The sequence below is a fragment of the Corvus kubaryi genome, unplaced genomic scaffold, assembly GCF_017639235.1.
Source record: "Corvus kubaryi isolate FWS band 111438036 unplaced genomic scaffold, C.kubaryi_AGA036_p1.0 split2-37374, whole genome shotgun sequence".
NCBI lineage: Eukaryota > Metazoa > Chordata > Aves > Passeriformes > Corvidae > Corvus > Corvus kubaryi.
Genome location: NW_024582082.1, coordinates 3970714 through 3992689, shown reverse-complemented (window position 1 = coordinate 3992689; position 21976 = coordinate 3970714). Strand labels below are relative to the sequence as shown.

Genomic DNA, 21976 nt, shown 5'->3' with positions numbered 1-21976 from the left:
ACTCCAACAATTGAACTGCTCCTCACTGGGACATATCACATTGAAAAAATAAGCTAACATGACATTAAACCTGATTTTGCCTTCGGCAAGGAAAAAGAACTGCATCTGAGATGAGCAGGCTGGCTGTCAGGACCAACCACGACAGCAAGTGCTGCAAAACCTTTCTTCCACCCCACAGTGAGAGAAGACTGACTATCCCACATAAAATGGTATTAAAATGTGTTTTTATTTTTACACACAACTTCCATGGGTAGGTGCACATGGGTCTTCGAGGCTGCGCTTGCTTTCCAGCTGGAAAAGAAATTGCTGATGCTCGTCTGCAGGAAAAAGGGTGCTGAGACCCTTGTGTCTGTCCTGGCAGGATGGGATGGAGCTCAGGACATGCTGGACCAGACCAAACAGCCAAAGTGACACCTCTCCAGGGAGGCTGCTGGTGTGAATTTCCTGGTCTCATGGTAGCAACAGTGGGATAAATTGGTTTTTAAAAGTAGCCTCATTCACAGTGGTTGTGCCCAGCTCCAGGACTGCTCCTCTGCTGCAGCAGTGATTCCCATGGGACCAGATGATGAAGAGGGTAAATAAAATGGGTTGGATAAAGCCATTTGACTCAATTACTCCCTGGTTTGTTCAGCTGGTTTGATGGTGGCAGAAACACTCCCCCAGGTACTTGATCCTTGTGTCTGAGGTCAGGGAAGGGATGACAGTGGGGACAATCGTGCTGCCACAGGGAGCTCAAGCTGCCACCAGAGATGTGAACCTCAAAGGAAGGCTGGGGTTTAGCACAGCCCTCTCTGCCCTCCAGGGCTCCTCAGGGGGAAACTTGTTGACTTTATGCTTCACTATAGCAAAATAAACCACCAAGCCCAGAGGCAGGAACCCAGCAGGAGCCAGTGCCTGCCCTTGGCGGGTTCTGGGGGCAATAACAAATATTTTTTGAAGCATGTGCAGCCAGGCTTGTCCCTCTTCCAAACAGTCTAAATAGTTAAATTTTTCCCTCCAGAACTAGTTTAAAAATTAATCTTTTATGGTAAGGCACATATCTGTGGAAGAGAGCAGTTGTCCCAATGCATTCTCATGATGATGAATTCTTAGTTTAGAGAAACAGAGCTGTTGGATTAATTTATTTTATCTGAATCCATCATGGCAGAAGAAAAAAGCAAAATTCAGTCTTGGTTTAAATCAACAGGAGGGTGTGATTAAAAGGGACAGGAATATCTCTTAACAGTTTCTCTGCTTGTTTCTTAGAGATATACATTGAAAGTTTCAGTATGAATCTGAAAAGGTTTTTCAACATGACCATTTCAACAAATGCCAGAGAAAAACACTTCCCCCTTGGCAGGGCTGAGCCTCCTGGCTCTCCAACAGCCTTTGTCTGGAAGCTGTGAAGCCCTAATCAGGCAGGGTCCCCAGGGACAGACACCAGCATGCTACACAAACAAAGTTTTAGTCTCATTTATCAGCTGTAGCGAAGGAACAAGGACCTGGTTTATGTGTGGTCAGGTTCTCAAACAAATATAGAAATATATATTCAAGTTATCTGGAGAAACAAACATCTGGCAGCTCAGCCAAAAGCAATACACAGCGGGATGCCTGCTCCCTGGGTGTCTATCTGCAGTGGGCAACCCACAGGCTCTGCACTGCATTCCTTGGATTTCACCCTTCGAGCCTGGCTGAGTGTGTGGCTGTGTGCAGTGGGTGGCTGCTGCACTCTTCTCTATTTTCCTCCTCAGTTGCAGAAATGCAAAAAAAGTTGTTACTAAGGTTGGAAATTTTTTTATCATCAATAATTGATTTCTTTTTTTTGTTTTCTTTTATAATGCTTGTTTTCTTGCTGGTTCTGCATTGATTCCCTGGCATATTTCTGCTTCATCAGAGGGATGCTCAAGTGCATTTGCAGATGTGTCACAGCATGAGGGCAAATGATGCTTTTCAAAAGTTTTGCATAAAGCAGGGAGAAGAGATTTAAGGGCATGTGTGAGCTCAGTGCTACCTCCCAGGTTTCTGTATGGACCAGAGACACGTCTTGCACAGCGTTTACATAAATGCCTGCATATAAAATCAGATCCATTGGCTGACATCTCCAGCTGCCCTTGGTTGAATGCTGTATTCCACTGTGCCCCTTGGAGCCCTTAGCTGATACTTAAAAAACAACCAAAAGAAGAATCAAAGCAGTCTGATGGCTCTTCCTACAGCCCAGCTGCTGGGAAAATGAAACAAATTAACAAAGCTGGCTGGGATCCACCACCACCCCATCAGCACCCATCCCTTGCCCAGGAGTAAATCCCTGATGCTTCAGGAAAAAAAAAAATCTCAGAAAACACCTAACGCACTCTGCAATACCATCAATGGAAGAGAAGGGAAATGCCTGCCTGCCTTCCTTGTCCATCAGCTCATGTGCTGCTGCTGGTGTGCAGCACAAATCCCCTCAATTTCCTTTCCTCAGAGTTAGAAATATTGTTCAAAAATATTGGTGATCAGAAAGTTATGCTGCCCATTTTGAAATCCCAGTTGTGAATTTTCTATAGTGAGAGGCAGCAGAGAACAGAATTCAGCCTCCTCACTAAATGAAAATCCACTGACTCCCATTCATTCTCTCAGTGTTCAAGAACCTAAGAGCTGGGACATGTAAAATTTCATGTGCTGCTTTCTGGCACATTGAAGCAATCCCAAAAACTGCCTGGCTTTCTGGGCACACCCCTGTCTGTTTTCCTCAGAAAGAGCAACTCCAGCTGCATCTCTCCCTTCTCCAACAGCACTCAGACCCAACAGCAGAATGTAAACAGCACTTCCCTCCAGGTGAAACAGGGTCAGTCCTTTCCCTTTTCAAAGTCAGGGACAAAACCCCAAACCTCACCAGATCCACCAAAGTGTCAGAGACACAGAGTTACAATCAGCTCAAATGAAAACCCCAGCAAGGTTGCTCTGTGGTTTCACCTGGGCTGAGGGTACAGTGATGCTCAGGGGACCTGCTCAAGGCTGGTGGCTGAGGTTTGGTTATCCCAGACTCCCAAATGCAGACACCAGCACCCTATGGCTGGCAGGCAATGTATGGACACATCCACATGCAGAGAACAAGTCAGTGCACACCTCCCATCTAACATGGCTGGGGGATTCCCTATTTCCATGCTAATGCACTGTCCCTCGTCAGTGCTGGAGGGTGATGAGGCTGAATACTGCAAAGAGAAATGGAAGGATGGATAAAACATGCAACAGCTGTGGGTGTTTTGAGTGGAATTTGTTTGGTCTTTTGTTTTGGTTGGTTGCTTTTTTTCCTTTTTTTTTTTTTTTAATTTGTTTTTGGTTTTTAGGGTTTTGGGGGTTGGTTTGGGTTTTTAAAAAATTTTTAATAAAACTCTTAGTATCCACCACAAAGGACGTAGGAAGTCCCTGTTCCACAGCCTGGTAGGTGGAGGTGACTGGTGTCATTGCCCAAAGGCTCCCATACCACCCAGTGACACCCCCAGCGCCCCCAGTGCCATCGGGACAGGTGATGCTTACCGGGTTCTCCACGCCGGCCAGGCTTCCCTCGCCTCCCCGGGGGCCCTGTGGGAAGCAGAGAGCACAGGGTTAGTGATGTCAGATGAACAGTGAGTTCAGGAGAGTATCTACCACATGTCCTTCCCTTTGGATCCATCTCATGTCTTCCTCCCTTTCCCAAATACCAAATAAATTAGTCCGCTGCACATCTTAATTACCATGTTTTTTTCCCCACAACATAATTTTGGTGAAAAAACCAAGATCAGGCTCCTAGGCAAGCTGGGAAGTAGGTTTTGAAGTTATTAGTATTGCTTACACAGTAGAGGGAACCAGGTCTTATATGCTCCAAAATTCTGGGAAAAAGCCTTTGTCGAGCGGGTAGCATTGCTGCGCAGTCCCTGCGTGCTGCAAATGGCTGATACAGGCTTGCAAATCACAGTATTTAAAGTACTAAAGTGAGGAACATAAACCTCTTGGTTTATACTGCTCATTATCTGAGTCAGAGCTTCTTCTGTGCAGACTGCTGACACAGCCTGGATCTGGTCATACATTTATAATTCCAGTTTTAAAGCTTGTTCGTATTCTTACCATACCGGGCAGCAATGGCTAAGGCATCCATAAAGTGCCAAAAATGACAAAATACTCTTAATTAAGGAAAAAAGGCACTCAAACAATAAACACTGATACAGAATACTGCTCCATGCCAATGTGTTGCAGCCTCTCTGCTGCAGCCAGGATTCCCTGCAGGGCACCTGGAAGCATCACTTCTCCCACAACATGTGCATTGCCAGGCTGGAAGAAAAAGCCCCTTTTTGCAGCCTTCTGCAGTGGATCAGCCAGCTTGGGTGGAGTATTTGCTGAGCGACAGCAACACTAACAAAAAGCAAGAACTCGCTTTTTATCTGAGAAACAACACTGCTCCCTCTCCTTTCTGCTGGAAAAGGATGATAAACAAAGATCATTAAATATTTCTGCACTCCTATCAGAATTTCCCCCGTTGCATAAACATTTCTGTGCTCAAACGTGCAACTGCATCTCCAGAATTTCAGCCACGGCCTGGAGTACTCCTTTTTGAAGTTTGAATACACTGTCCAGCACTCCCCCTCCCAGCCCACCACAGAGCTCCAGCAGGCCCCCTGCCCCCAAATCCCACTTGCTCCCTCGCTATGGGATTGGCAACCTGCAGACAGAAGCCCCAGGTAGTCACAAATGATTGGTAGAAATGTCTACCACTACTCCCTAAGTAACTTGCTCACAAGTTTCTACACAGAAGACAAAAAAACCCCCAAACATATTTGCAGCCTCCTTGAAAGCACATTACAGCCAGGAGAAAGGTTTACTCCCTCCATCCCCAAGTCAAGTGTTTTGGAAAGGAACCCCCAGCTCTGATGAAACACCTTTTTCAACCTTGGAGATCAGCTGTGAGTTGAGCAATTAAAGCCCCTCTACGTGCACCACCCTCTTGGCTAATTTTGGGGGTCTTACCCCCAGGCAGAGCCTCAGCTGCCTTCAGCCTCCCTTGGAGTGCAGGGAGTGCTTTAAACACCAGCCTTGCTTAATCTTTCCCTGCCTTTCCATGGACTCCTCCTGGATCTGTTTAATCTAAAGTGGCTTGCTCAGTAACCACTCTGCTTTACCTCTTCTGCCGGTGGCAGGCAGAAAGCACAGGGTGCTCCTTAGGGAGGAGAAAATGTCCTAAGAAGGTGTAGGAGAGGGAAGCCAAGTACTTAAACAAGTGAGTAATGAGTTGGTATTGATGCTTTTAGGCAGCTTAAAGGAGGGTTGCTATCAAAGGGTGAATGCACAGAGCTCCCACATAAAGCTTAGGTTGGAGCCATTCAACTGAGAATGTGAGAAACCTGCAAGAAACCAAAGATTCTGTATAAAGAGGAACCTTAATACTAGGTTGGGTTTTTTTCAAGTTTAAGGGATTTCTTAATACTTCACAGCACGTGGGAAAAGTTGGCTCTTGCCTACACCAACACAGGTTGTCCAGAGAGATGGTAGATATCCTATCCCTGGAAACATTCAAAGTCAGATTGGATGGAGCTTTGCCTGACCTGATCTAACTGAAGATGTCCCTGCTCATTGCAGGGGGATTGGACTAGATGACCTTTAAAGGTCCCTTCCAACCCCAACTATTTTGTGATTTTATAATTCTTTCCCTATAGTCTTCCAGGAAATTTGTAAAGTGGGTGCAGCATATGGAATGACAAATATATTTTAGAGATACTGCTTGTGGTGAGTGTAAGATAAACCAAAATTGAGAGATGAAAAAATTAAAAATCCATTCTCATCTGTTTTACTGCTGCTTTTATCTGAGAGCAATTTGCTAAAAAAAAAAAATGTAGCATTTTGGAAACTACATTTAGAATCCTGCTACCATTCAGTAGCTGGGTTAGGAAATGTCTCTGAGGAGAAAAAGTTTTGGTGGGAATTAAAAGGAAAAATATCAAACCCAGTATTTACTTTGGGCAAGAGTTGCGAGTGTGAATTCTGTGGGTGAGCAGGACAGAGACCTCCCAGCTCCCACGGGAGAGGGCAGCACATAGGAACAACCCAGGAGTCATTAATGCCATCTGCAGACTCAGACTCTGCAGATGTGATAAAGTCTATGGTCTGCACAATTGGAAATTATTATTTTAGCAATTTCTAGCTTATTCTGGGGGCTCAGCTTTGGATACTGCTTAATGAACTGGGTATAAAGTGAATCCATACTACACTTCTTGTTTTCAACCCCTTTAAGAAACTACAAAAGAAATTAAGGAGGCCTGGGAATTTGCTTGAAGATAAATGTTCCCTGTAAACTGTTACCTAATGACTCCATCTCCCAAGACCTCGCAGTCTGATGCTTGTTCAATATAGTTAAGATTTATGTTGCATTAAAGTAAATTGGGCAATAGCCGAGTCTTTTCTTTTAACTGTGCCAGCCCCACTGTATCAGTTCTGGGAGTCCTTTATTTACATTGTTACAAAAGAGAGTTTTGGAGAGGAGAATGAATACAAAGCCTAACAGTCTATTTTTAAACAACTTGTCACGTTCAAGCTAAACAGCTTTAATCCAGGGCATAATATTCAATTTCTGACAACACCATAAGTTTCCCAGTAAGATGATAGATTTAGTAATGCTAAGACAAAGAAAGAGAATGAAATACATTGCTATTTGAAAATATTATGAGGAAGAGATGATGGATGAAAGAATAGCTCCTCAGAAACAAGGTAAAAAGTTCACAGTAAACAGATTCACAATTGCTGGGTAGCAGCCACTTATGTCATCTACTGTGGGCAAGTAAATGAAATATTAAAAATCAGCATCACTTTATAGTTCACATAAAATATTGTCAAAAGCCAAACCCATGTACTTGTCCACAGTACAGTAAATAACCTTCATTTGAACTAATTTACCCACTGCAAGTTGGGCTGCTCGATGAACACCATAATCCATCAACACCAGGACAACAAGCACTATGTGTGTTTAATGTCTTTTTACCCTGTATAATTAACCCAAATCTAGTCCTTGACCCATGTTCCATGGCTGAGAGGCTGCATTGCTGCCTCCCATCCCTTCAGCTGGATGGATATGTTTCTGCCCGGGCAAATTACTGTTGGGCATCAGGTAAAATCAATGTTTGTCGAGGACAAAGTGAGTTTAAAATGTTAGCAAGAAAGAGAGTCCAGCAAAACCTTGCTGAATACCAATGTTTTGTTAAATGTTATGCCAGTAAAGCACATTTTACCCAAGAACTTGTGGCACCAACTTGTGCTCTTCCCTTAAACTTCTCCTACGTTCACCCTTTTCCCCTGAGAACGTTTACACAGACATGTTCCATAAATCTGGGTCCATCTCTTCCTTCAAGCCATGTGCTGCTGAGGCTCTCAGGGACTTTCTTTTTTTTGTTACGTTGATCCAAAGAAGTAGCTGGGAACAGCATTCAAGTAAAAACCTTGGCCAAGTGAAATGAAGACCTATCTTAGTGGATCTTTAGACCAGAGGGTTTTTTCCCTTGCAAGCACGACACAGTGAGCTGATCATGTTGTGAACTCTCAATCATAAATATTTAGGTCATTTTTAGGGCCTTATTTTCTAGAGGAACTCATATCTAACACATTGTGCTCTAACATGGGATTAAGTATTACACCAATTTTACACCACTCATGTGGTTGCACTTAAATTCTTTTTTTTTTTCTTTTATGAGCTTCAAATGGTTTAACTTGTTTCCCCTTCTTCCCTTTTGGCATTTTTCAAGTTGCTTTCAATATATCAGCATTTTTTTCAGTTAAAAATGAATCAACCAGAAGAATGACTTGAACAAATTGGTTGGTTCAGCCACTCTCAAAAAGTGGATTTTTTTTTTCATATGGCTTCACTTAGAAGGAAGGAGAACTTTGCAGCAGAGCACCGTGGGGTCTGGTACAGAGCACAAGGAAACTGTGGCCCCGGCCTAGCTGGCTGTTTCTGCACAAAGGCCAATTTACTTTCTTGTTCCCTGAGGAAAAGGTTTATGGTTCATGGGCAGAAGTCAGATGTTGTGATGCTTGCTCAGCTGATACTCATCAGGTATTCAAGTCAGGCTGTGGCTCCGAGACCGCAGATCTGAGATTAAACAGTTTTGGGTCACAACATTTTGCGTGAACCTTTTTGGCTTCGGATTCCAACAGACCCAAAGATTCAAAGCAAATACCAGATGCAGATTGGAAACATGCAGCACCTACAGTCTGCAGAAGTTTTCCAAATAAAACAAACAAAAAAGTAATATCTAGACTCATTTCAAATTTGGCCCAAGTGCCCCAAAATCTCTCTGAGATCCTGGGCTACATTATGTCTTAGCAAAAAACACCCAGAGAGCAACCTCTAGTTGTTAGCTGGGGAGAGCTCCTTGCAGTTCCATCCCTGATCCAGTTGCTTTCAAGGCACAAAAGAAGCAAGAAACTGTTTTCCTTCTTATACCTTCAAAAACATCTTCCTCACAATGCACTGGGGAGCTGCGCTCAACCTCAGGGAACAAAACATCTGCATCTCAGGACCTCAGCACTAAAGGTTTACAGCCTCAAACTCTTCTTTACCTAGAGCTAAGCTAAAATGCAGGGTACCCCCAAAATGAGGGCTATCCAGGCAGGGACAGGGTGCAGTTTTAAACTGTTCCAACAAGATGCAGCAGAGCAAATCCAAGCCCCAAATCTAACATTCAGCAGCACCAATAAAACCTGCACACAAGGTGTAGCAGCTTGAGATGACACAATATTTCAAGACCAGGGAGAAATTTAGTGTGCTTAAGTGTGTTTTTACCTGCAGCCAGAGAAGTCCCCTCTTACCCTGGGTGGATATGTGTTGCAAAAGAAATAAAAATAAAATTCAAGCTCATTCAAAGTGTGAAATGATACATGCACACTTACTGAAACCAAAGCTCTGATTATGCTCCATTTAAAACAACCAAGATGGTGCCACTCACTCCATACTCTGGATTCCCCACCCTCCACCCCTAAATAATATTTTTTCTTTTTTTCCCACACCCAGGGACAGTTTCTTCAAACAGTCAAGTGCATACAGCTCTTTTGTTTAGTCATCTGGGCATGAAGATAAACTGAATTTGAGACATAAATTAAGAAGTGACTGGAATAAAGCCACAATTGCACTTACATCAAACATGGGATTTTTCTTCTCTTGTTATGGCTGGTCTTACTCAGGCCGTTTCCAGATAATACACTGGCACAGCTGCAGTGCAGGGCAGGAGCAGATGTTTTCAGCATTTTTACATTTTTAAAACAAGAGGATGCATATTTTGGCAGCTGTGGGGGCTGCTATATGCAAGGTAAAAAAGTTTTCATGGCAGATTTCAGTTTTCCACATCTGCACCGAGACAGCTGCTCCAGTACACGTCCTGGACAGAGATGGGAGCTTCGAACATCTTTCAGAAAGTGTCTATGCACAAACACGCACACATATTTGGTTTAATGTTTCTTTATGAGAACAGTGACAACCTCTGTTCATTGTCCCCATATGCTCCTACACACTTAAAACACTTAGAAAGATTTAAAAAAAAGTTCAGGACACAATCTCTTCAGAGACTTACTGGTTAGGCAAGTCAGACATAGCTGTATCAATCTGGAAAATGAACACAGACTCATTTTTCTTCTACGGATACAAGCTAGAAATCCAAGTAGTGATAGAGCTGAGAACAGAAATGATGCCAAACTCACATTGCATTTGACTGAAATTCATGATCCTTACATTATCTTCAGCACCAGGTAACTGAAAGCAACACCGCCCAGAACAAGCGATGAGCAAACGGACACCCTCTTTTTCCTGCTCAAATAATTTCTAACACAAAGTCACCTCTGGGAAGAATCAAGAGGTCACCAGCAATAGATTTATTCAGCAGATGAAGATTGCTCTACTTGAATCACTAAATCTGCCTCATGAAACACCAGCCTGTTTACCAACACAAGGAACAGCTGCACATCTCAGGAGCACCTCTACAACACGACATAATGGTGGTATTTCTTGCAGAAATAAGACAATTTTCTTTTTTTCTAAGAACTGCAAGACACTTCTGTAAGGTAAGGGAGATAACGAAGCACTTATTTCTTCCTTCAGCTTTCAGTTGCAATCTGACATTTAAACAAGTTTGACATGTTGGATTACAAAATCTCTTGTGAAACATTCAGATCTGACACAAAGTACTTGGGTTTTGATGAATTGCATCTTTGGAGCACGGAAGTACTCAAAGCTAATGCGTCTTATCTACAGTCAGAATTAGCCATTCCAGAGCCAAGGTCCCACAGAGAAAAAAATAAAATACTTTTTGTCATTTTCAATATGTGAAAAACAAGAAGAGACACGAGGAAGTCAAGACTTCGAGAGCAGCTGAATAACGCGGTTCCTTGGATACCTAGAGAAGATCCCAGCGACTACAGAGAAGTGTATACATTGGAGACTTTAAGCAAAAACTCACATCCTTTGTATTTATGTTATTCTCACACTTGCAGACAGTCTGTGGATAATGCCCCTTCTGGCAGGATTTTCCACCCTCATTGTTTCCCAGTTTCCTATGAAGGGGAGCCCAAGCTGCCATGTGCAAACCATAAAGGGATGGGGCCAAGCACATCCTAAGAACACACCCACAACCATCACAGTAATATCACCAAGAGAATTTGCTTCTATGTTACAAATTAAATTCAACATAAAAATCAAAGTTTTCCTGTTTCCAGGCTCATCCAACACTGCACTTACATGTGACTATTTCAGCATCTCTAAAAAACCTGTTAAATTCCTCCTCCTGTGGCCTTCAAAAGAAACATTTTTCTCCTGTGTAACCCTCTCTCCACCCCAAATCTCCTGCATACACAGAAGGCATTTCCTACACGTTTGTAAGAGCTATCTTGTTTTCTACACCTTATTCCACATGCATCATCATCTCTATAAAGAGAGATCAGGAATAGCCTATCAAGCAAATATGAAGTCAGATTCTGGAGCTACTTCTACTTCCATTATCTGCATTAACCCTTGACCAGGGTTGCATGATGCCATATGCTTCAAAAGACAGGGGAAAAGCACATCTTAGTGAAACAGAACCCCAAGCAAAATGCAAACAGCCAAATCCCCTCCATGCAGATGAAGCCTTGTAAAACGTAAGCAAAAGCTGTACAAAACAAAACTAAAAAAAAATCACATCATTTTGTCACAATGTCAGCAGTGTCACACAAAGAGCTCTAAGTTACAGATACTAACAAGGCTGTCTGTTCCAAAATAATTGTACCCAATATAAAACATCCAGTGAAACTGCCACACAGTCTTCAGCAGAGTTAAGTGATGGAAGTTAGACACAGGTGATCCTCCTCCCAGACACTCAAAATTAAATTGATGTGTGAATTCATTCTGCCCTGAATTATCCAATAAGCAGTTAATCTAAGAATCAGACTAATTTAGGTTGGAAAAGACATCTAAGAACATTAAATCCAACTATTAACTCAGCACTGCTAAGTCCCTAAACCATGTCCCCTAAATGCCGCAAAAAGCAAGCAGACCATCTGCAAGCAGAGCTCCTGACCCAAGGAAAAAGAAAAAAAAGAGAGAGAAAACAAAGTCTTCTCTCTTTTAAGTAGAAAAAATTTCAACAACAATGTGAACTTGTAAATACAATGTATACATGCCTCAAATATCCTCATTTTTGGTTTCTACTAAAATAAGCAATTTTTAGAACAAGCATGTAAATCTCATTTTTGCCACAGAAGAATAAGGCTGGGGTCACCCTGAGATTTCTCTGGGTACAGCTGAGGGTGTCGCCATCGTGGGAGAGGACATGACATTTCTTGGCCTCTGGATTTTTCTTCTCCCTTCAGCTAATATGTTTGCAATAAATCTTACAGGAGCTTAAGCTCTAGCTGTACATTTAGAGCACAACTCAAATTCTTTGGAAATTATACCCTTTTGTGAAAGGGCAAGTGCATAACCATATATTTGAGGGATACAGTCTCTGCCTAATGGTGTGGGAAATTGTCTTTTTTATAACCAGATAAGTTCTCCTCTTTTCAGTATTTCCAGACAGGGAAAGCCTGGAGAGCAGCTGATAAAGAACACTGCAAAAGTAGAAGAAAAAGATTGAGAATAGAAGATCTGAGGGAAAAAAAAAAAAAAAAGAGCAAAGTAAATCGAAATCCAGAAAGAGTCTTCAAACGTAATAGAATATCCCTACACATCATGTCAGACCAGCCTTGCAAGGAGATATCTTCCTACTTGAGATACCTCCTGGAGAAGAGAAGTCAACTCTCAAACTTGTGGAAGCTTCCCATGTCGGGGCTGAAATTATAAAGGAAAAAAATGGCAAGTGAAGTGATTCCAGCCCCAGAGCAGCAGAAACAATATACTTTGTTCTCACAAATTGGGACCAGGTAAGTTGGCACAAGGTCTTTGGCAAAAAAACAATTTAGCCTCAAATTTGAGACCAGAGCAATAGTATTAGATCACTTACTCAGACGTAAGTTGTGAGCAGCTGTTTGGCTTTTCTTTCACACAAAAGCTTATACTGTAAAAGAAATTCCTGGCCCACATTCAGATGCTATATTTGCTCATAAGCAGTGTTTCTCATTTGAGTCCTGATAATGCAATGAAATCAGTGATGAAAAATTTTTACAGAAGAGATGCAGAGGAAAAAAAAAAAGTATCTCTTTAGAAGTACTTAGGTCTTGCTGTTTGCTAAAACTCTTATTTTAACTGCAAATATAATTAAAAGTACAAGTGTCTTCTCTCCCTGCTGACCTTGGGCAAACACCAGATTGACTGTGTGTAAACAGTTTGCTTTCCCACCCATCTGAGATCCTTCCAACAAAGGAATACATGAACTCTAATGAAAAATACAGTTTCCATTCTATAGGCAGAACCAGCATGTGCTACAGCCATATTCACTCCCCAGAAAGAATACCGTGTTTCCTGTAGCAAGTGTGAATGATCAGAACAATATAATCCCTTTTACTGCCTTGTACCTGACCTACATTGCACAGCTTCCAGCAGAAATAAACTGAGGCAGTTGCAGTTAAAATTGCCAGATGAGGCCTAAATGGCCACACTTAAAAGCTCTAATAAATAAAAGTAATTAATGACTAACTTAAGAACAGCATTTGTGTATCAATTTAAAGAATTAGGCTTCCAGCCATAATGCTAATCCATGTCAAGTCTGAATTCAATTAACAAGCAGGAGCATGGTGGCTAATACAAAGGAAGTGATTAGAAAAAAAAGAAAAAAAAAAACCAGAATAAAACCAAAGGGCACTTTCAGGCTGGGTACAGGCTGCACAAGCCTCTGGGCAACCCCATGAAATACAAAAGTACTCCAGAATTTAATCACAACTTCCATCAGAAGGCAAGACAGCTCTGACCTAAGATACCTGGCCACAGAGACATGAAACCTCCCCTTTGGCCATGCCCAGCCCTACATGACCAGGCTGCAGACAGCAGCATCAGGGTGAAGGAGTGCTCACTCCGGGCTGGGAGTGTGGATGCTAAAGGATATGGTTAGCAATGAGGCTGACTACAAAACAGCTGTAGGAAAATCAGAATAAAAAAAAGAGGTGTATCAGCACATATAAAAACAGAGTTAAGATACCAGAGAGCCTGCTGACACTTCTCTGGCACATGCCATGCCTCGGAGGTGGTTGGCTCGAGGTGGGGAACAGGTGCAATTAGTGAAATGGGATGAGCCAACACACACAAATTTGCAAAGGCAAATTCTGTTATGGCCCCTTCCTGCCATATTCCGGGCCTGATCTGGCCCAGAATTCAGTGGCAATGCTTGTTTCTATTGAAGTGCAAAGAGGAGATGATTTATTGCTCACACATCTGGGAAATGTTTCAGTAACAAGTTCATTTTAGACCAAAGTCTTCTGGGCCAGTATGTTGCACCACAAGTCGCTTCCAAGCACGCGCCTCAGCCGATGCCTTTACGAGACGCAGGTACAGTGTGGGGCTCTGCACATTAAACCCACAGACTACCAAAAGGAACTCTGTAATTTGCTTAATGAGGTCATTTGCCTACTCAGTGTATCCTATTTGATGGCCAGTCTGGTTTATCAGAGCGAACCAGTCTGGCAAACAGCTCAAAAAGCCGTAATGAAGTGACTGACTGCTCAGCTGCTTCTTCCAGATGCTTAATTCATTACCAATTACCCAAATGCATCTTTCAGAGGTATTTAGACCATTTTCAGCTCCAGAGTTTCAGTTGTCTATAAAGCAACAGGCCTATAAATCTTTTTACATGGCAGCTAAACCTATTTCCCACTTTAAAGTAAAAAAAGCAGGATCAATAGGACAGAAAGGCAGCAGTGTGGGAGGTGTACAGCATTTTTCTTTTTTAATAGTGAAAAGCATCTTGAAGATGAAATGGAAAATTTAAATTATTTCTGACAATCCCAAGGTGCAAATTTTTACCTGCAGATACTTGAATTGTGTCATCTGTGCTTTTTAGAGATCAGCTAAACAAATGCTGGATTGCCAGTTTAACTTACCAAACAATATCCAGGAAAGGTTCAAAGGTTTAGCAGAGATGAGGTATTGTTGCTCTTTAAACACTGAGATGAGATGAAAAGAAAGAGGCAATTATTCCAAGCAAAGCCATCCAATATGTTACTAAGTTTGGATAAGACCATCAGTTTCCACTTGTATTTTAAAGAGTCCAAGTTTGGGAAAAACAGGGCAAAACATGGTGAAAGAAGGAAAACAAGCCAGAAAAATATGAAAGGGAAAGACAAGAAGCATCTGACTTTCTTTTGGTGTAAAGGACAAGTCCAGTGGTGAGATTGTATGGACCTGAGAGAGACAGCATGACATTTTGGCACAATAAGGGACAAAAGAGAATCAAGGAGCAAGCTTTCACTTCCCAAATATGTCAGTTTGAGACTTGATTGAAGCATTTTATCAGCCTTTTTCTCCACAGAGCACTATTTTCTTATTCATGTGCTCTAGGTAAGATTTTGCCAACCCTCCAAGTCTACCTTGTTCTTGAAAGACGATGAAAAATTGCAGGTTTCTCCTCAAAGTGAAGCAGCAGGGTTGGCCTACATCTTACATAGATTAATACATGATGCCTATTGTTGGGTCTTTCCAAGATTTTAACTGAAATCAGACCTGGATTTTAAATGCAACACAGTAAGTCAAATCCTGCTTTCAATTTTACTTTCTGGATTCCAGGATACACTTTTACACTATTGATATCCTGGATGTAATTTCACCTGAGGATCTAAAACTGTTTCAAGAAGAAACCTTGACAGTCTTGCACAAATACAGATATAATGCCACTGAATTCTGAAGTGGAGTTAAATGCAGCCTTTGAAAGGGCAGTTAACCACATAGTGAAGTGTAGCAGATGGAAACTAACACTGAAAGCAGAAAAAAAATGAAATCATGCTGGTAAGGGTCAGAGGATTACAGTGTTTTCAAACCACTGCTTCAGATGGTGTTTTTTCTCCCAATAGATGAAAATTTTCTAGGGCATCTGGCTCATTCCTCCAAGAATTGTGCTGGTGTAATTTGATTATTCATCAATACTCATAATCAGCCTTTCAGCATTTACTGCATCCATAGATGAGTAATGCAGAGCCTGTTTGTGTTGCAGACCAGGACTTTGAGGGATTTAGGAAGTACTAAGCAATGAAGCTCAGTCTGAAGTTGAAACCAAATCCCAATGTTTCCACACATTGTAGGCTTCAGAAAACATTCCAAAAATTCCCACCCTAAGAGTAGAAATACCTATAGATCCAACAGGGTTTTATAGAAACTAAATATGGTTCTGTAGAACTAAGGTAAGAACTTAGAATAACAAAAAAATGCCATTTCCCATTTCCCCTTCCCTCCTCCCAGATTGTTCAACAGTCTCAGAATCCATTCCGGGTTTGGATTTTCCAGCTAATTAGAAAGACCACACAGTCAGAGTAAACTCCCAAAGTACATTTTGCTTTGCAACCACTTGTCCACATTATGCTAGTGCTACTCCCAGTCAGCTCCATCCACAGCTGTGCATCCCCTGCATATCCCACCCCCACCAGCAGCCCATGGAGCAATGCTGCCATGCAGCAAGAGCAGGTATTTCACACCACATAGTCCTCAGCCACTGCAAAAAACCGACCCTAAATTAATCTGATGCAGAGCAATGACATCTACTGAACTGGTGAGCAAGAAATCCAGTCCCCAGCAGGGAACTCCTGTGTCCCCAGGAAGCATCTGCTGCCACAAAGGCACCTCATGGGAGTTTTGAGTTGTGTTGGACACCACTGCCACATAGATGTGAGTGGTTGCACAGACCCATTACCAGGAAGACCACTGAAACCATGGCTAAACCTTGTCCTAAACCAGGCTTTTGTCTGGGAGGGAGATGTTCCCTCACCCGGAGGCAGAGGTGCAATAACCCAAGTTTCCCAGGTGAAAGCAAGCTCTGAAGAATGACATCTGGCTTCTGCACAACTTGGCTGTCAAACCTCTCTCTTGCTGATGTTTCTGTTTCTTATCTTCTTGCTTGTGTTTGGAGCTCAAACAAGTGAAGGACCTGGCTGCTGTGGGGGTCAGCCCCCATGGCCCCTCTGCACCCTGGGCCCCAGGCAGGGAACTCATCTGGGCACCTTCCCCGTGGCCAGTCCAGTGCTGGGCACCATCCAGAGTGCCACAGGCCTCCCCTAAGCCCTGGCATTGCTTCATCTCTATTTTCCTCAAAAGTGACCCATAGTCTTCCTCTTGGAGATGAAAAAGAAAATCTTACTCTCAGTCACTACTCTGCCACTTCTCTCCTTTTTGCAGCTCTCTATACCCCTCCTGCTGCTGACAAAGATTATTTCCCACCTTCACTTTCTTGTGTGTTTACATTTGCTGTAGTACCATAAAGCAGAGTAAATTTTGCAAACACTCTGCCTGAATCCATATAATAATAAATCAGATCCTCCAAGAAACTATGTGTCACTTGTATAAAACTGAAATGTTTAAACCACCCTCACCCACCACCCCCCCCCCCACCAAATTACCACAGCTGCTTCTCCCCTCCCCTCCAGCAACTCCTCAGCCACCTCTGAAAGCTGTTACTGCTCTGACTGACAGGGGGGACATCAACAGCCCAACACAAGCTGACTGATTGACAAGCCCCACTCCTTTTAAAACTGATTTTGCTTAGTAAACCATTTAAAACATGTCAAACAGTTTCAACAGTTCCCTGTGAAACCACTGTCAACTCCATTCCCTCTGGAGAAGGTAATTATCTTGTTGGGGAACAAATACTGAATTTCTTTTCCATAATCATTTATTAATTGTTCTCATATTGAACAATTTACTTTGGTATATATAATACATGAAAAATTTACTTCAGTAAAATAAATAAGATCCAGCCCTTGGTCATATTGCTGCAAGAGAAGTTAATTTTGCCGAAGTAGGGAAGCCCAGGGCAGGAGCCAGCTCTCACTTGTCCACAAACTGAATGGGAAACTGTAGAAGGTAGTTAGGAAAGAGTACCTTTACAATAGGGGAAAAAAAAAGAAAAATATAGTCCCAGACTACAGATATTCATCACAGTTCACTCTGAGCATTTATTGTACTATTACTGTTACAGCAACGAGGAGACTTCTATCAGTTTTGCAGAGGACAGGCATACAGAGCTCCTGTTCTAAAGACACTGCTATTAGATGATACCTACACGACAACAAAAATGAGTTTCAATAGGAAATGGGTAGTAGAAAAAAAAAAGGATAAACAACAACTCAAGTATGACCATAAATTTCCCATGGTCACTTAACTTCGGCAGTAGTGACTGATTCAGATTTTATTGTATGGTTTTACAACCATGAAGGAGAATTCACTCAATTGTGTAGATGCCACCTCTTTTTTGAGTTCTTCAAATATGAAAAGGTGCCTTTGAAATTTCAGGGGTATGGGTTTTGCCTGAAAAAACAGAGTTTGATGCTTATGGGAAGGGTAATTTTATGCTTTTACAAAAAAAAAAAAGTATTTTAAGCCACAGCAGGAAATTGCAAGCAACTAATGTAAACGGGACACTTGACAATCACTAGAAAATATTTACACTAATATAACTGTAAGTGCCCAAAGGAAACAAACAAATGCCAGAAACACAACTTAAGTTGATGGAATGAGAAATAAACACAAGAATAATGGATGAGTTCAGCCCAAAACCTTCGTGCACACATGTGGAGCAGTCCCTTCTCCTCCAGTGCTGTTCCTGCATCTCCATCTCCCTGGTCCTACCCAACAGACTCCACTGCAGATGTGCCCTGGGATATGTGAGTGCCTTCATTTAAGCCATTGTAAACCTCAAAGTTTGGCCCTAAGTTGCCCCACAGAAGTTTAGACTATATAGTAAAAAAAATTTCTTCACTGAAGGGGTGGTCAGGCATTGAAACAGGGAATTGCCATCCCTAGAAGTGTTGAAAAGGAGTGTGGATGGGGCACCTGGGAACATGGTTTAGTGTTGGATTAATGGCTGGACTCAATCTCAGAGGTCTTTCCTAACTGTAACAATTCTGTGATTCCATGATTCTAAAGCATTTTCTCATTTGAGAAAGTGATGATGGAGCCCAGGAGAGAGAAGTAGCTCACAGGGACACCGTAGGAGCTTGGCCCCCCTGAACACTATGGAAACTAGAAGCACTCTTAAGTCCATAAAATTCTCAGCTTGGAGCAACTGCAAACCCAGTGCTGCTTTGTTGTTTCCACGTGGCTGCACTGATGGTGCTGGAGAATCACAGAATGGGTCAGGTCAGAAGGGACTTCAGTGGGTCACCTGACCCAAGGCCCTGCCCAAGCAGGGTCATCCCAGAGCACATGGCACAGGATTATGTTTGGACAGTTCTTGAATATCCCCAGTGAGGGAGACTCCACACCCTCTCTGGGCAATCTCTTCCAGTGCTCGGTCACTGCACACTGAAGCTCTGCCTCACGTTCAGGTGAACCTTCCTGTGCATCAGTTTCTGTCCATTGCCTCATTCTATTGCTTGGTACCACCAAGAAGAGCCTGGTTCCACCCTCAACACTCTCCTTTCAGATACTTACATATATTTATGCTTATATACATTGAAATCATGCATTTTATGGGGCCACAAATACCCACAGTTCATACTACTCCTGAATCAAGTTGCACAAACCCTGAGGGCTTCATTTGCACCTGAAAAATAAACCTGAACCTCTTTTAATGGGTGTTTAAGCAGAATCACTGTGACAACCTGAGAAATGGCTGAGAGACACTTTATTCCTGAAGTGCTGCTGCACCATGGCAGCAGCTCCTGCCCAGAGTTAAGGAGGTGATAAACACTCATGGCTGAGTTCAGCACAGACCAACATTGTCTCTGGTTTTAGCTCTTGTTGACAGTGGATGAAATCCAGATTTGGAGCTGTGCATCCAGAAACTGCAGCTTGCTTTTGGAGCCTGAGCCACTGTACTCTGCATTTAGTTGGAAACCCTGCTAGTGGAATCTATGGCAGCATGGCAAAGGGGACAGGAGCACCAAGCCACCACTCTGGACTCATTCCACAGCATGGCACAGTCCGGCCAGCAATCCAGAAATACCCAAACATGAGGTTTGTTTTGCTTGTGGGAGCTTCATATCACAAACTGCTTAATTTTACTCTGTGTTTTTGGTCTGCTGTCTTGTTCTGGAAGCTTTGCAGAAGCTGTTGTGTCTCGGATATGCACTTTGCAAAACAGAGGAATTTCCACCTTGTCCAGTGAAAGGCAGAGCCCTTTCAGCAAGTCCTCGGACATCGTGGCCATGTGCACAGAGCAAGAGCCAGGAGAAGAAATTAATTCAGCACATAAGGAACAAAGGATATCAGGACTGCCAAGAGAAATATTAACTTTTCTGAAATGTGTGTTTGACATTGGTTTAACCATATTAATTTGCATACAATGCACATCTTGCACAAAATTGGGTGAACTAATGACAAAGTGGGTAATTTCACAGAGCAAACAATGTCAGGGCACAAAAGTTAGTTTTTCATCATAAGACTTCAGGTATTTGAGTCCCCTTAAAGCAAACAAAACAGGATCAAACAAGCCTAGAGCACTATCACTTCCCAGCTAATCCCAGATAGAAACCTGTGCTGAGCACAGGTAGCAGCTCTGTCATCCATCCCTCCCCTCTCCACCGGCTCAAAATTCCTGAAAATACCCCAGCCCATTTGAAAATGCCCAGGATGAAAGATGCTTGACATATTTTCAACTGCATCCTCATTTACAGCAGCCCCAGACTCACAGCTGTGCTGCACTAATCCCCAGTTCAGCCATCCCCAACCTCTGCCTTTGCTGATTACCCCAACCCTGACCTGCCGAGCAGTGAGATTTAATCCTCCCCTGAAATGCTTCCAAGCCAGATTCAAACTGCCAAGAAAAAGTCCACATTCCTCAATTTCCATCACTCTTGGCTATATGCTTTGTTGGCTGAATTATCTTAATAGAAATATGTAAGTACTCGAATGTGAGTGCATGTTTATCCCCACCTCTGGAGAGAAACCTGCCTTGCCCTACAGCCATCACACCCCAGGGAGCCCTTTTTTGTCCTTGTGCACTGGAGATTTGCAGATTAATCTCACCAAACCAGCTCTTTTCAACCTGGCAGCACAGACCATTCAAAACAGCTTTTCTGCATTAAAACAAAGACCTGTTTCTAGACATGATCCACCACTTCCATACAGGTCACTTGAAGTTTGCTCTACATTTTTCTAGAAAGGAGGGAAGATGTTTTCTCTGTCGGACTTTGGACACACTGAGTATCCCAGTACCTGCCCAGAAAAACCTTTTTGCAGCCCAAGTCCAAATGGGTCCTCATTTTGACCAAATATTGGTAACACTCCTCTGTTTCTCTCTCCTCCTTCAAACTCCTTGGACAAAGATGCTGAAGGAAAAGAACCCAACTCTTTTTGCCAAGGGATGCACAGAATCCCTCCGTGCTTCCTAACACAGATGGTTTCCAATAAAAAGTTACATACAAACAGCATCTGCAAAACTACTGTAAGACTTAGACCTCCACAGCATCCTAAACAGCTGTCTGCCATAGAATAAACAAATATTTTTCTTGTTTTATGTCTAGCAGTACATTTTATCCCAGAGATCTACAGTGGCGACTTCTGGGAGGGAGGAATAGTGTTGGGGGAGATGGAGAGAGAGCTGGGACAATGCCCTGCTGAGAAAAACAAATTTGTGTGTGTCCCAAATTGTGCTTTTGGCTCTAAATAAAACTTACCCTTTCAAAGTTACTAGTTATTAATTGCAAAACAAATCCTGATGATCGTCACATAGATTTAAAATACCAGTGGGGCATTGGGGCTGCCTGGCAAGGAAAGATGTCTTTTCCAAATACTGTCTTTAAAATTTCACTCGCTCCACAATAAAATTAATGGGTTTTAATTCAAGCATCCCACCCCTTCATATAAAGATCCCAACTTCACTAACTTGAGGGGCACAGGTCACTGCATCTGTAGAGTGCTCATCACAATAGGAATTTCTTCATGCCCTGGACAAAGGGTCCATACCAAAAGAACTGGCAGCATCTCCATTAAAATGAAATGTTCTCCTTCCCTTTTTCTGTGCCACACGCAAGCTCCCCTACTAAGTTTCAAATTGTTTTTTAATCTAGTTATTAAATTAAGTGTCTTTTTTATCTTAGAAAAAAGTTTTATTTGTTTATTTGTTTATGATTTCTTTTAGAGCCAATGTAAGAGGTCAAATAAATTCCAGATGACATCCAGAGTCTTCTGTATTTGAATTTTTTTGTCTTTTCTTTTGAAATTCACAGAAAGGAACATGTAAAGATCACAAGAAAATGCAATGATCTTTAAATCCCTGGATTTTCATCTTCTGCTTGCAACAGCAGCACTATCATGGCAGGATCTATGCTACATAATACCAACTTCTGTTATATGAGATTTAATTATCTTTATTTTTCAACCTGGCTCACAATACTCACTAGTTCTTACAATGCCACGGGCTGAAAAATCATATGGAAATAGGAACTGTGTCAGTCA

At 42.4% G+C, this 21976-nt stretch overlaps 1 protein-coding gene across 1 annotated transcript in view; it reads right to left on the bottom strand.

Annotated features, from left to right (window-relative positions):
• The window catches only part of COL23A1 (collagen type XXIII alpha 1 chain), a gene marked incomplete at its 5' end in the record, with an annotated part of 188572 nt that overhangs the window by 54351 nt on the left and 112245 nt on the right, over positions 1 to 21976 (bottom strand). Inside the window, one exon of the mRNA XM_042014529.1 lies at positions 3499 to 3543. Coding sequence (XP_041870463.1) covers positions 3499 to 3543 — 45 coding nt within the window. The remainder of the gene's footprint in view (positions 1 to 3498; positions 3544 to 21976) is intronic.